Consider the following 16,004-nt stretch of genomic DNA (forward strand, 5'->3'; position numbering starts at 1 on the left):
CACGGTGCTGTCAGAATACAAATAACTCAGCGCCACATTTATTTCTCCCTAGTTTGGCTCTGACATCATGGAAAAACTTGACACAATGCTTCCACTGGCTCTGGCATGCAGAGATGATTCTTTTCAGGAAATTAGAGCAAACTTGGTGGAGGCCTGTTATAAAGTGGCAACAGCTGTCCTGGAAAGACTGCAGCAGAGAAGCAAGGAGGTTCCTTCCAGAGCACCCCTGAAAAACCTGCTCACGGTGCTCTCCACAGCAGTGTGTGTCTCCCAGTACTTCACCCACTATGATAATTTGATGAAAGGAACTACTCAGAAGTGAGTGTCATTTAAATTAAGTTGATGGCCATGCTTCAGGAAACATGTAATCTTCAGGTATCACCAGAGTGAAATTTGGATGATAATATTTGAGAAGGAGAAAATAATAATTAGCGTGGCAAATTATTTTCATTTCTCTTGACTAGCAAATGTCAAAAAGGTGGAGCCCGGGGTATACTACAGTACATACATAGACAGTCAGAAAGGAAATCAGTATGAAGGCATACTCAAAAAAGAGTAGCTATTTTCTGCATGTTATTATAATGTGATTCAGTGTAGCCCTTCCATCTGTAAGGTACATTATACTGACCACACTGAGAAAAAAAAAGAAAAGAAATTTGTTTTGTCCCAGATATACTCACTTGTGAAGTCTTTCTTCTCTCTTCTGTTTATACGCCAGCAAGCTGTTAGGAATTGCCATGGTGGAAGTAAATGCTTTTTAATCTGTTCTAATGAACAAGGTAAACATACTGCAGGACATCTATTTAGTAACAGACAATCCATAATATTTGAAGAGGGAGCATCTACCTGTCTTAACTCTCATATACAGCAGTCTAAAATTATGATGTTTTCTATGTAGAGATAAAAATTAGCACAGGTATTATCATATACTCTCCACAACTTTGTGTGACCCTTTGCCAAGGGAGTATGTGGACCTAGCAGTTCAATGTGACCCCCAAGAATCTATTCTCTATTCTTTATTCAGCTTTCATAGCTTCTTAGTTATGAAAGAAAACAGTGGACTATAAATAGCTGAAGATAAAAATAAATTTGGCTTGATGTGGGAACTAGCTATGGTATTTCTTTAATTCTCATAAGTAGATAGATGTTGTGATTCATACTTGAATTTATAAACAAAATGTGCCAGAAGTCACTTCATTTGTGTAGAATTTTTAAAAACAGCTTATGAGATAATTGGCCTCTACAAAATTACAATTCCTTAAATAAAAGGAGTGTGTTTGTGGCATGTGTGATAGCTTTAGAGAGGTTGGTTCTGACAAGTGTACGTTGTTCTCCAGTAATAACAATAACCTACTGCCTAAATAATGCACGCATCTCTAATAATAGGTTTGCAAAAAATACATTTAGTTTTGAATGATGTATCAAGAATGTAGTTTTTCTCAAGTTGAAGTGCATATTTGTAGAACAGCAGATGTACATTTTCAAAGGACTTGCAAAACAAAGACCAGCTTTTTTTTTTCTCCCCTCCCTGCTTTCTTTTTGGAAAGTGAATGTGTATGTGGGCTTCAGCATTAGGAGGAAATGAATGATTGATATCTAATAATCAAAACCATTTGTAGTACTGGAGATTGTTACCTCCTACCGCACAGGCCTTAAATCTCTGTCTCTTTGATCATTCCTTCTGAGCAGACCCGTATTCCTGGTGCCTGTCCAACGATATCAGGAATTCATCAACACTCTACAGTTTCAAGTTACGGACTACTGCATCAGAGTTTGTGCTACAAGCATTTTACAGGATGCTGAGAGCCACCACTGGGATGACTACAAAGCTTTTTATGAGGTGTGAAGTTAAGTTTACTATCCCGCCTTTTTACACAAATATGTTTTACTGCCTACCTGCTTTCTGGCTAATTAAAAACACGAGCTTGGCATTACTAACATACGAAGGCTGTTAGGATAATATTTTTTAAATATTGAATTTGTACGCAAGGCAAACAGTTTTTAAAAACCTGAAATAAATTAGACATCAGAACTCTCCTTCTGCTTAAAAGTAAAAATAACTTAATTTGAGCTGCAATGTTGCAGTACTGTATAAGTTGGAATATAATGAGATACCAAGAAAATGTTAAGAGATAACAATACCAAAATGCCTTGTATTTTTCCAAAGGTACCAGTTATGGCTATCCTTGAAGGTTTTTTTTTTTTTTCATGTTATATATTTCCATCTGTGTTTGATAAATATTTTTCTGTTAAGTAACTTTATTCTTTATTCTGATTTTTTTCTCTTCTCATTCTTATGAGTATAATTTGAGCCTCATCTGATCACTTATACTTTATCTATTTTCATTTAGCCAATGTTTTTTATTTTAAAGAGAAAAAAGCAATAAAAACAATGATACAAAATTTCCAAATAAGATAGTAGGAGAGTAACGATGGTTAATACATTGCATATTGTTATCTTCAGAGTAGTTGCTAAGATTACAAGATCTACATATGAAAAATTGATCCAACAATATAAGCACAGATCTTTCTTTTCAATGAACTAATAGAGGTTAGTAAGATAACTATTTTAACTATCGTGTATATATATATTTATCTTTTTCCTATCCTTCTTTTCCCCTTTTCCTCATCCCAGTTTCTCTTTCCCTTTGAGCAGTTTCTTCCCATTTCCCAGTATCTATTGTGCATTTTGGATCTTATTTACTCTTTCAGTTTCTTACACTAGGGAGACAATAGGATGTTTACACTTGCTAGTCAGATTTATTTCACTTATGAGCATGGTTTCAAGTTGCATCCCTTTACCTATAAAAGTCTCAAGTTTATCCTTCTTCATAGCTGAGTAGTATTTCATTGTAGAAACATATCATATCTTTTTTATCCATTCCTTGGTTGATGGGCATTTGGGCTATTTCCAAGATTTAGCTGTTACAAATTGTGCTGCTATATAGATGGGTGCACATGTATCATGGTAGTATGTTTTTAATTCTTCTTGGAAGACACCCAGCTAGGGAATAGCTGGATGGAATGGGACCTCTAATCCTAGTTATGGAGAAATCTCCACACCAGTTTCCACAGTGGTTGTACCAGGGCTGGGGATTTAGCTCAGCGGCAAAGCGCCTGCCTGGCAAGCGCAAGGTCATGAGTTCGATTCCTGGTACTGGAAGAAAAACAAAAACAAAAAATACAGTGGTTGTACCAGTCTAAACTCCCACCAACAGTGCAGAAGGGTTCCTTTTTTCCCCACAGCCCCACCAGCATTTGTTATTGGTTGATTTTTTGATGATAGCCATTCTTTCTGAGGTGACATGGAATCTCAGCGTTGTTTTAATTTGCATGTCTCATATGACCAATGATGCTGAGCATTTGTTTCATATATTTATTTGCCATTTGTATTTCTTCAGCTGAGAAGTGTGTATTCATCTCAGATGCGCATTTTCGGATTGGATCTTTGATATTGGGGGATCTGATTCTTTTTCAATTCTTTATATGTTTTAGAGATAAGTCCTTTGTGTGAGGGACATTTGTCTAAAATTTTTTCCCACTCTGTGAGTTGTCTTTAAACTCTTTAAACTCCACTGGATCTCTTTTTTATTGGTGGGGGTGGGGACTGGGAATCAAGTTCAGGACCTCCTGCTTGTCAGGCAGGCACTGTGCTACTGAGCTAAGCCCAAGCCTGCTGGTGATTTGTTTTGATATGCAAAATCTTTGTAATAAAATGAGATCGCAGTTGATTCTTTGAAGTATTTCCCATGTACTTTGGGTTTTGTTTATAAACTCTCTGCCTACCTCTATGTCTTCAAGATTTCTACCTACTTTGTCTTCCAGTAGATTTAATGTTTCTGTTTTAATATTTGGATCTTTGATCCATTTTGATTTTTAGTTTAGTGCATGGTGAAATACATAGGTCTAGTTTTAGTCTTTGGTATGTACAAAGACAGCTTTTCAGCACCATTTATTAAAGATATCCCATGTTTTGAAATCCCAAATTTCTACGACATTAAACCTCAATGCTGCCCCGTACACCTGAAATGTGGATAAATTAAAATGATTCATCATCAAGCTTCATGAATGCCTCGTCTCTGAATTCCGTACATGTTACCTGCAGACCACAACATTTGCCATTCCTCAAAGCTGATTCTATGAAAAGGTGAAACGTCTGTAATATCTTAATAAAAGATAACTGAGATTTCTCTTCTTTAAAATCCAGCCTCCACTCCTAACTTCCTTAGCTTTCTCATTTCACCTTTTCCTCTGGATTAAAGTTTATGTCTCTGTTTCTTGATCATTCGAACCATGATGGAATTTTTAGTAACAAAATGGGGTTTTATTTGACAGTTGCTCCTGTCACCTCCCTGGTGCTGAAGATCCCTGTGGCTCTATTTATGCCTGGGTTATCATAATAAATGTTGCTGTAACAGAGAGAAGTTAATAAGAAGCTCTTTTAAAGCACCTTCCAGTTTTTCTAAGGCCATTTCATCTCTCCTTTAGAGGCCCTTCCCAGATAGCTTTTCTCTTTGCAAGAGCATCCATATAGGGCTTTCCAAACTTGTCATACTTCAAACAGTAGTGGCAGCAGTGAGCAGACTGAGAAAGAAAGTGGTGTGGTACATCTGGTAGCCTGAGATAAGAATGAAAGTATTGGTCTTCCCCTCTCCTGGCAGCATCCTTATTTGCCTTGAGGAAGAGAAAGGTTGAAAATGAATCCATCTCATGTTTCAAACTATTTCAATATTTCAGGCTACTAATGAGCAATTTTGCGTGATGTTTTCAGTGAAGAACAGCTACCATCTCTGTATATGTTCAAAAGAAGGGTATTTTGTTGCCTCTAATGCAAATTTGGAACTAGGATAGTTGGACAGTGTAAATAATAAGTGGATGCATTAAGAATCTGTTATGGAAGTTACCAAGCATTTAAAAAAAAAAAAACAAATTACCATGTAACACATAGCTCTTAGATCTTATGACAAGGCATTTGCTTCAAAGACAGAAATAACGACACAGTTCCCCTGTGATTACATGGTACTGTAGCTTCCATATACTTACATGGTCAGTAGTTACAATTTAATTACAGAGTTAGTGATTGTTATTTATCAGAAAAATAAAGTGATACTGCTTTTTCTATTTACCAAAAATAAGATCTTTCTAAAAATAGCACGGATCTCAAACTGTGTGACAAGTGCTGTACCTGATACAATTTTATCTTGCTTCCCACCCTTTCTGCTCCTCTTCCCATTCCTCTGCCTGATCTCTGGAAGAGAACGGATGTGTTTTTGTCAGCCTGTTAGGAGAGGGAAGGAGATGATCCCCACTTGACTGCAGGCAAAGGATGAGAGAGAGATCTCAGGGGAGCATATCACCATGTGCAGAACATAGTAGAGAATGAGTAAAAGAATTTAAAAGACGCAGAATGATTTGCTCATGTTTTGTGTTAGCAACTAACGAGCCACAGGTACATCATTTCCATTTGCTAAACTGTCGGATTTCAAGAGTCAAAGAAGTGGGTATCTGTCTGATGAGGTGCTGGCTGGATGGCACGATGGGTGCTCAGATTATATGTTTAAAATTAAACTTAGTCAAGTTGACAGCTGCTCAATTTTAGAAACTTGTGTTTTACAATCGTCAGAGAATAAAGAATTGTCTGTTCAAAGATAATATTGAGTGGCTTGGATAATAAAGCCCAGCTGCTTGTTTCCTGATATATAATCTAAATAAAAGCTCACATCTGTTTACATTACAGTGGGTCTGCAAAAATAACAGATGTTTACAAGCAGAATACTTTTGAAATGACAACAAATAGGGAAACAGGTCTGAAAAAAATAGATGAATCACATTTAGGTTAATGAGAAGCCACGCACACATTGAAGTTGTATGCATTTTAAAGAGAGTTGGTGAACAAAGACCAGTTTGGGATATTCTTTAGTAAATATGAAATTTATATTTCAAACATTCTTAAAAAGAGTATTATTTTTCCTTTTAGGATATTAAATCTGTATTCATAAAGTTATTTTTTTGTTTGTCATTTATGACTAAAAGGGAGATATTAAAGAAATTTGGGTTTTGTATTTCAATGATTACAATAAATCCTGTTGATCACATTATGATAAGTACCCATTCATTGCCAAGGGGAAAGTTAGGGTGAATCATTCATACTAGAGACCGCACTGACTCATTTCTATACAACATATAAAGTATCAGGGACACAGAAATCAAGCTTTAAAATGTCTTTCTTAGTTAGAAAAGGATTCCCTATCATAGAACACACACCACAAAGAAATCATAAAAAGCTGTAATTTTGTTGCTTTATCATGATCACTTTTTTCTAACCAACTTAGATGAACAACTAGTTAGGAAGTCAGAAGCCAATAGTCAAAGTCCCCTTTGGTTTGAACTTGACTCTGACATTTGATGCCAAGTTTCCTGTTCAAGGAATAACAATTCCCTTTTTTTTCCCCCTGGGTTTTAGTTTTGCTTTATTTGAAATTTGGTTGGGGAAAGTAAAGGCACACATTTAACAGGTTAAAATTTCCAAATAAAATTTATGGCAACGTGTGTTGAATTTAATTTATACTCTAAGATGTGTTCCATAGGAAACTATATAAAGCCCTGGAGGAAAAATTTCCATGGTTTAAGGTGAGACTGATTTCTTTTGTTCTTTTGGAGAAAATATGAGATGATCTCCCAGCAAAATGAAGGCAAGGAACAAGAATTCTACTTATTTATCAGTGCCATTTGAAAGTCAGTAGATAATAACTATAAATTATTACAGTGACTACAAATTATTTTAGTAAGCAAAGAAACTGCCAGAAGAACAACGTGTTAAAAATACTTATATCTGCATAAGAATCCTTCAACTTTTGGTATAAGAGAATAGCAGATGTTTTTTAGATGACATTTATTTAGAAATATGAGTAGTGGTCAAAGCAAAATTTTTTGTCAGACTGAATTACTCAGAGGTAAAATTGGAAATTTTAATAGTTTAATTTTTGATGTATTAACATAATAGAGATAATGTTTGAAGAATGCATTCTACTGTCCTGTTTCAAATACATCTTTTGATCTCGTTTGAAGAAAATGAGCTCGAACAGCTAGCAAACCTCCCAAAAGCATGTTACCTAATTAATGCTCAAATCACTTGGGGCTACCTTCCAGTTGCCGTCTGTTCCCCTTGGCATGGGCCACTTTGGGGTCCCCCTCTGCAGCAGGCAGGGAGAACTTAGTACACCAAAGAGTCCGTAAAAGACTGAGTAAGAGAGAATGTCATCCCTCAAAGGGCTCCACAAAGAAAGGATGGTAATATGTACTTCAGCTTTTCAAAATCGTACTTTTCAAAATTAGACTACTCCTAGTATGTGCTCTTGGTTACTGAAATGCATAGGTGAAATAATCTAATGTAGTAATCTTCAATAGTTATGCTTCCCACTTCGTTTCATGAATATTTTTATAAGCTATGGCCTACAAGTTTATTTTCATTCTTCTCACTTCCTTAGAATGTGAAATCTGAAAGATTTATACTATTATTCAGTGATGCTAGTAGTCTCAGAAAAGTACACCTTTTAAATTAACTTGAACAGATTTTAACTTTAAAGGAATCAGTGTATTAGCTTAAACTAACCAGCCCAACTTGTTCAGCAGCTATAAAGTTGGTTGTTTAAAAGTAGATTTTCAATGCTAGGCCAGGAGTAACTAAGTCAAGGATATGCTAAGTTAAATTCTTGTGGTCTGAATTTTCATTAGAATATCTGGACTCATAGTTGAAATAAAACATATGTTCCTTTGTCGAAGAGGATGTTTAACATCTTGTCAAAAATCTTTCTTGGTCATCTAGTGTGTTAGACTCTCCAGCTTTTTCCTTTCAGCCTGAACTAATTAGGTTTGTAGGAAGTGAACTGATATTTTGGAAGATGTGATTCTATTGTTTAATGTGTGGTTGTTTTGCCAGGGGGAAAGGTGCTCCTTCTCAATCCAGATGTGGCATTATTTCTACTGGGCTCTTCATCACGATCTTTGGACCATTCTTCCCCCTAAGTTAGCCCAGGAGATCCTAGCAGAAGTGCTCGAAAAATCCTTGGGTCTACTGGCTTCCAGATATGCTCAGGCCCACCCAAGTTATAAAAGAACTCCACAAATAAGGTAATTGAAGTTCTGAAAGCCATTGCTTTGCATGAAAACCTTTTCATTAGGTGGTATAAAGGAGAATGTAATTCTGAATCTCACACCATAAGTCTTTGTATACATAACGTGATTTTAACATCTGAAAGGAAACTGTTCCGTGCTCCTGGGGCATGTAAGTGGAAGTGTAGACCTTGAATCCAAATAACCTGGCTCTGTTTTTCTTCATAAAATTGTGTATAGAGCCCATTTGTGGCTAAGAGAGGGCTGAAGATGTCTTGTCATCTAGGACAGATATACACAAAGATTAATAAGACTATGAGAGAAAATTAAAGTCTTGAAATGGAGAAAAAAGCAACCATACCGTGATGGAACAGTTAATTTGACTTTGAACTTCTAGGCCACCAAGGGATTTTAGTTTATTATTCTTTTAAAGTTTTAAATATTGTAGTTTGTCTTCATTAAGGAAACTACTTTGTCTAATTAGTTTTCTTCCTAATATATTCTAATTCTCTCTTTTTTCTTGTCCTTTATTTATTTTCTATTCCCTTCCACTATGTATTACTAAAGGCTGTTTCAGCAACATGTGAAGTAACAGAAACTAAAGAGCAAAAGTCACCAGGTTACTGGGTTTTAAATCAAAGACTGAATCATACTGAAATTCTAGGAGTTACTCAGTCAGTGAATATTATATTAAATGGGCTTACATGACAACAATGACTTCTATGAAGAAAAGACTTGTTTTAAAAATACTTTGTTTAAGGTGACAAGGCCAGTCTTTTAGGTCTAAAAATTTTTTTTCAGATGTATTTTAGGAGGAACCTACAGAGAAAAGTCGCTTTTTGTTGTTGCCCAGGAAGAATCATTTCCTGATCATGTTCTTGTAAAATATTCTGTAATTTGAAGGGCATTTAGATCCTGGTACAGTGTTTCATAAATATGGTATTTTGCACAGGCTGTCTTGAGTTACTGCCCAAGCTATTTTAAAAAAAAACTGAACTCTGAAGAATAGATGGAAAATTCCTTTTGAGAGAAAAGAATACCGTCGTTCTTTTTCTTATGTAGTACAGGTCATTTTTGACCATGAGGTGGCAAGTCATTATGAGATTATTTATGAAATCAGATTTACCGTCAGCTCATGAAAGAGGTAGTATATTTAATTAATTAACTGTACTGTGGAGACTTTGGGCTTTTATTTTCCGGATGGCTGCATAAAAATGCCAGGCAAAAGTAGAATTATTGCTTCTGGTTTTCATAAGCAAAATCTATAAATATTTTAATTTGAGTGCTTAATCCTAAACCATCATCATTGTGGAAATCAGATTGTGTGTGTGTGTGTGTGTGTGTGTATGTTTTGGGTTAACTTAGCAAATAGAAAAGTGAATGAGAGCTACAATTGAACCTTCCTAAGTGTAATTATTGATACTTTTAGCATTGCAGTAGCCTCCACATGTCATGTAACCAAAACCATGTATGATTTATATATATATATGCAAATAAGTAATATATTTCTAATATATAACAATTCATTATACAGAATAAGTTTGAGGCCTAAATGTCATTTATTTTTTTTAATCACTTCAAAATTTTCCGTTTTCTGTTTCTTCAACTCTGAATTAAAAAAAAAAAAAAAGAAAATTCACTGAGGTCTGCTCCAGTTAGTCATATACCAAAAAAATCTTTAAATGTAAATTTGGGTGCTTATTACAATCCAGGAAAAGGGGAAAGAGGGTCATAGAGAAGATGGTTATTGTGTACAGGGTATGGCTGGATGGGAAGAATAACTGTCAATGTTTAATAGCATGTCAGGATAACTATGGTTGAGGACAATTAACTGACTATTTCAAGATAGCCAGTAGGGTTTTAAATGTTCTCAATACAAAGGAAGAAATAGTATACTCTATTTCTAAGGTGGTAGATATGTCAGTTACCCTAACTGATCATTATCCATTGTGTTCATGTATTGTCACACTGTACCCCATAAATTAGTATAATTATCATGTGTCAATTAAAAATAAAAATATAAAAATGAAGAAAACTCTGAAAGGTGGAAACAGAGAAATAAATTTGTAAGTAAAATAGCACAGCAAGTTTTCCATATCTGATAATATTGGAAATTTTTGAAATTATCAGATCTGTATTTGTGCTTCTGTTACCATTTTTTTTTTTACTACTCACTCCTGGCAGAACACATTACCCCACATTATAACTTCCTTTTGTACATGGATGAGGAGAACTGTTCTGCTATCCCATTTTCACCAACCACCTGTATGTCAATAACAGCAAAGTTTTCTTTGCATCTAGCTCTATTTTGCTCAGTACAGTTTTAAGGACAATCTCTTGAGTTTCTGGAATAGAATCCTGACAATGCAAAGTAAACATTTTTTGAAAAGCATTCCTGGAACACGAACACTATGAAAGACTTCACCATCCCAAAGATGATGGTACTGTGGGTCATTTAACACCTGAAAACTCAAAAGGTATCTTTGATGCTTTATGTTTTGATCTCTAAAACTCTGACATCTAACCAAATCTTTTCTGTTCTTATATATGCTTAGAAAAAGAGTAATGGATGAAACTATATATACAAAGTAGAAAGATCTTTCTGCTTAACGTGCTTCTGTTTTTTTTCCCAATAGACTTGATGTCACAACAATTTTGATATGCACAGAGAAAATGTTATGGTCAGTTTGTACATCTGTACAGAGGCTTTTGAGTCCTCAGGAGTATAAGGATGATAAAATTTTTAAAATTCATATCCATTGTAACGATCTGCTTACAACATTAGCCATTTTGACTTCACCATTAAGAGAATTATATAAGTAAGTATCAAACATGTATTATTTTTATCTGTTAATATATAAAATAATGCTTAACAACATTCTTTTCATGTCACTTGTCAAATTGTGTTAAGTGCAAATAAATTTTTTGAGGTGCATTTTTGATACTGTGAATTGGGGTATTCTGTAAAACGACATCAACAAACAGAGGTTTCTTCATTCTCAGAGCTGTTCAGTTACCATGAATGTTGCATCTCTGCTCGCGAATCCCCTTCAATTGGTAAGGTTCCCATGTAGTCAGGGAAATTGTAAGCTTTACTTTTTGGGTTAGGTGATCAAAATATCTTTATGAGTTGGATGTCTTAGTCACTGCTTGATACTATATAAAAAGAAAATGACATGAAGTTGCTTTTTGCTCTTTTAAAATATATTTTAGTTTTTAATTTCATATAATTTGCTCTAATAAAAAAAATTTAAAAATTGTTTTAAAATATGCTCTATTCTAGGAGCCCTAATAGGTTCACACTTTCCATAGATTTGCACTTTTTAGTGTTAGAATTCAATGTCTGAACTAGTAATGGCAAGTGAAAATAGAAATAAGTAATTGCAATAAAAGAGGCTGACATATTTTACTTAGCTGAACAAAACTCAGAGAAATTAAACGTTTTGAACTATTTTTGATTGCAGGTTAACCTGATTCACATTTATAATGTTATAGAAGAGATTGGAATAGATATTATAATTTAAACATTAATATTATTTTTAAGTCCTTCCCCAATACTGTCAATTTCACACTGAAAGAGTAAACAGTTGTCTGTTTTTAGTTATGAGCAAAAATCTTACATACCATTTCTACTTAGGCTAATACATGAAGTATTGCTTTGTGAAACTTTTTGGTAAAGGTGATATACATATCATGATTTTCAATAAATTTCAAGACTTTTGTCTTGGATACTCTAAGAATAATTAACAACTTTGGTTCAGTTTCCCTATAATTTTCATCTACTTTTTGACTTTCAAAAAACTTTATAGAATACTCCTCTACCGTCCCAAGTGGAGAACTAATTTTAGAAATGGAAAATTCTTTCAATAAGGGGAAGAAATAATGAGATAAATCTCCATAAGGTTAATATTATATACATAATGGTTCATAATCATAAAAAGCTTAAGTTTGAAGCCCATAATAAATCATGGTAAACTAAACAGATTTACCATAGATGAAAAAATTACTATGCTAGCAGTTCACTGGGAGTATTTCATCTAAGAGGAAGGCCCTGTGAAAATCAGGAACAAAGTTGACAAATTTCATGGATTGGTCATGGTGAGCATTATTGAATTTTATGGTTTGTCACAGATGAATTGAAAAATTTTAACCCCTCAATGCATTTGTAAAACAAATAAATTATTATCAAAGATTGCATACTTTAATAATAGTTATGTCACATACATTCAATATTAACCTATGACCTTTTGATACATTTTTTACAACTGTGGAAATACTCAAATCTTTGTGATTTGTGTATTAGATATTGCATTGAAACCTCATTCAGAAAATTTAAATTGTTAATTTCAGCCAGGATTACAGAACATTTTACACCAAGCACTGTGTTTGGATTGTCTTAATATAAAACATAGATAGCTATATTGCTTTCAAGCATGAACAAAGATCTAGATATATTTCAATTCTTTTTAAATATTTCTCAATTTAAAAATTCACGTTTTCTTTTCATGTTTTTTAAATTTTAATGTTGTTACCTGGAATACAAATCTAATCTTTGGGATACATTTTGACTTTTGCTGCCAGAAGAAATTTATAGGGCAGCGTATTCTTTACCAGCTAGGGGAAAGTATATGTATTTTGCAAGAACCCTATTGCCTCACTGAGTTTCTTTTCATAGCTGAAATATTAAGTTGTAATATTATTAACATTTCAGAAAAAAGTTGTCTGTGTCTCATGTTAAAAATTTAAACCATATGCTTTGAGCAATTGGTGAAAAGTAACAATCAGTTGTTGATAGTACTGAATTTTTATGAACTATACCTACCCTTAGTCATTCGGTATGATATACTTTTTTTAGATGGTGACTGTCTTTATTTCAAATAGTTCTGACAGATAAACTGAAAGTGTTTTCCTTTCTAAGCTTAGTGTAGGACCACTAAATCCCAGGGCAGGATTACATGATTTTAAAATCTTTTCAGGAGGAATGAAACCTGTTCACAAAAATGTGTGTGTTCTTTTTAAAGTTGCCTTTGTAGATTTCTGTTCAAATATTGTGTGAGGAGTACTTTAGATTTGTCCTCCAGGGAAAGACACTTGCTGAAACATGAAATATTCACCATGTAGTTTCCCAAATGCTTATCACTCGTAGTTCTTTCGTGAAGATAGCTAAACTGTGTACTTGGAAGCATATTCACATGCACACTCACACACATACCATATCGTGGTTGCCTATGTTGCAGTTTGATGCATAGATAATTAGTTTTTGTTTGAATATAGCAAGTTAAAAATTAATTATTGGAGGGCTAGGAGTGTGGGTCACTATTATACACATGTCCCTAGGTTCAATTTCCAGCACCTTTCCTCCCCCCAAATTAACTTCTAAATGTTCAGTAAATAGCATTTGATTTTAATTCAACAAACATTGCTGTTTCTCTAGCCTCTATGATAAACCACAGGGACATAAAAGTAATCAAGATGTGAAACCTGCCCTGAAGTCATTCAGGAAAGTCTGATGAAAATTTTGATGTTGTAATTAAATAATAAATTTGCATCTTTCCAAAATGTTTTGATGTATCATATGGAAATTCCTTAAAGTGGAAACTTCTGGAAAGTTGAGTGTGTCAACATTTAATGGCATGGAATAGCAAGATTTCAGTTCAAGCGCCAATATACCAGGCAAGGCTGAGGTCATCAGATACAGGATAGGCAAAAGGTAGATTCTAAGCCCAGGAATAGCAGCTCATGCTGGCGTCCCCTCTGTGTTACTCTTAAGGTTTTTGAATCCCTAAATTCATAGATATTCCAGTGTTGTGTCACTAGCTTTGTTTCAAACTAATATTAAGTCTTTTGAGGTTCTATCCTTAGCCTATTTAATTTTTTTTCTTAACTATTGCGCTCTCTCTCAGAAAACAAATATTTTGAACTAAATTTTTTTTTCATACGTCAGGAATGACTGATGCCATTTGGAAAACAGTTAAGCAATTCTTCATAATGTTAATGTTGAATGTACTTGTCAAAAATGTTGACCATATGGTCTTGTGATCCAGGAATAAAATCATATGTCCATACAAAGATTTGTACTGTAATGTTTACAGCAACATTTTTGCACAATAACACAAAGTGATGCAACCCAATTATCTATGAACTGGTGAGTAGATAAAAAAAATGCCAGTGTATACAGTGGAATATTATTCAGCAATAGGAAAGAATAATATTCTGAATGCTAATATAACATTGGAATAAACCTCAAAAACATCATGCTAAGTGAAATATAATACAACATATCAGACATACTAGAACACTTTCTCATTACTTTTATAAGAAATATCTAGAGTAGGTAAGTTCATAGAGACAGAAAGTAGACTGATGTTGCCAGGAGTTCAAAGGAGAAGGAAAAGAAGAGTGACTACTAAGAGGTACAAGGTTCTTCTTAGGGATAAGGAAATGTTCTAAAGTTAATTAAGTGGGTTATGCAATTCTCTGAATATAGTGGGAGCATTTCAACTATATGACTTGGAAGTGTATAATGAATGACGTGTCTTAGTAGAACTCTCAAACATGAATATAGATTGAATGGAAATAAAAATATTTAAAATATAAAACATAAGCTGGCCTGGCATCGGTGCATGCCTATGATCTCCACACTCTGGAAAGCTGAGGCAGGAGGTGACACGTTCAAACCCAGTTTGAACCCAGACTCTCTGTCTTTCTGTCTCTCTGCCTCTCTCTTTATGTATATAGTAAAAATATAATATATTTATATATAATTCTATTTATATATTTATATATTAATACATATTTATATATATATATATGCAGGGCAGGTATCTGAGTGTGCTGAGATTTAGCCGAGTGTGAAGGCCCTGTGCTCAATCTCCAGTACTAAATAAAGAAATAACTTCACTTTCTTATCTTAGCCATTTTGATATATCCCTTTGTGTACCTCCCTCTAATTGTTTTTTAAAGGGAAATATCTTCTAAAAAACAGAAAATCAAACGGCTTTACATGTAGTTGTAATGTGGTGAAGCACTGCGAAAGAACCAGCCATTGATCTGGGAACCGGCCTGTGCCCTGAATCTGCGGGCAGTTCCCGCTGTATGTGGGGTCCAGTCTTGTTTTCTCAGTCCACTCTACTTCCTGCTTTTTACCTGCTCTTTGCTGTGTGATTTCCAGATGGTCCCCACATTCATCTTCCTCTCTGGCAATATTTTCTTTTTTTTTCACCATGTATTTACTATATTCACTAAGAATGAGGCATTGTGCCAGCCATTTTCTAACTTAAAAGCATCCTTTTCTAATCTCAGAAAGGCATTTTCATTATGAGAAATTCAAGCCAGAGGGCAGAAGAAATGTAGTGAACCATAATTTACTCAATGTTTTTACCTTGATCTCTTTCACTTAATGACATTTAAGCAAGATTTGGCCCTAGAGGTAATACTATTTTCTTTTTAAAGCAGTGACTTTAAAATCCTCTTTAAATCTTCAAGTTGATCAAATTTGGTAATTTCTACATATTCACAAATGCGTAGGATTTGGAGGCCATCAAAAAGACTCTTCTGTCCTCATTTCTCCCACATATTCCAGTGCTGTCTCAATAGTTCCATTTCAAGTGAATTCTTCTTCAGAGGTTATGTTCTTCTGTTGGTATTTTTATTTATTAAACACTTCCACTGGCAACCCAGTAACTGCAGGATGGAGGATGGTTACCTTCTGCAACGTGAGGCATCCAACCTCACAGAACACACCTTCACTTCTTAGGGTAGGTTTATTCCATTTGCCTCATATTATGAGATGGGATTCTGCTGGGAGGACAGCCAAAATCAGAGTCATGCAAGGAAAGCATATATCCAGTTCTGTCTTTTTAGCTTTTGGTTATTCTCACTTTTTACATATC

At 34.4% G+C, this 16,004-nt stretch overlaps 1 protein-coding gene across 8 annotated transcripts in view; it reads left to right on the forward strand.

Moving 5' to 3' along the window:
* Kiaa0825 (KIAA0825 ortholog) overlaps positions 1-16,004 on the forward strand; it is a 384,762-nt gene that overhangs the window by 102,254 nt on the left and 266,504 nt on the right. For all 8 annotated transcript variants that reach the window (XM_005382250.2, XM_013512985.1, XM_005382255.2 and 5 more), the window contains exons 8-11: positions 53-318; positions 1,690-1,840; positions 7,940-8,130; positions 10,749-10,931. In XM_005382250.2, coding sequence (XP_005382307.1) covers positions 53-318; positions 1,690-1,840; positions 7,940-8,130; positions 10,749-10,931 — 791 coding nt within the window. The remainder of the gene's footprint in view (positions 1-52; positions 319-1,689; positions 1,841-7,939; positions 8,131-10,748; positions 10,932-16,004) is intronic.

The sequence above is a fragment of the Chinchilla lanigera genome, unplaced genomic scaffold (genome assembly GCF_000276665.1).
Source record: "Chinchilla lanigera isolate Chin_1 unplaced genomic scaffold, ChiLan1.0 scaffold00017, whole genome shotgun sequence".
Lineage (NCBI taxonomy): Eukaryota > Metazoa > Chordata > Mammalia > Rodentia > Chinchillidae > Chinchilla > Chinchilla lanigera.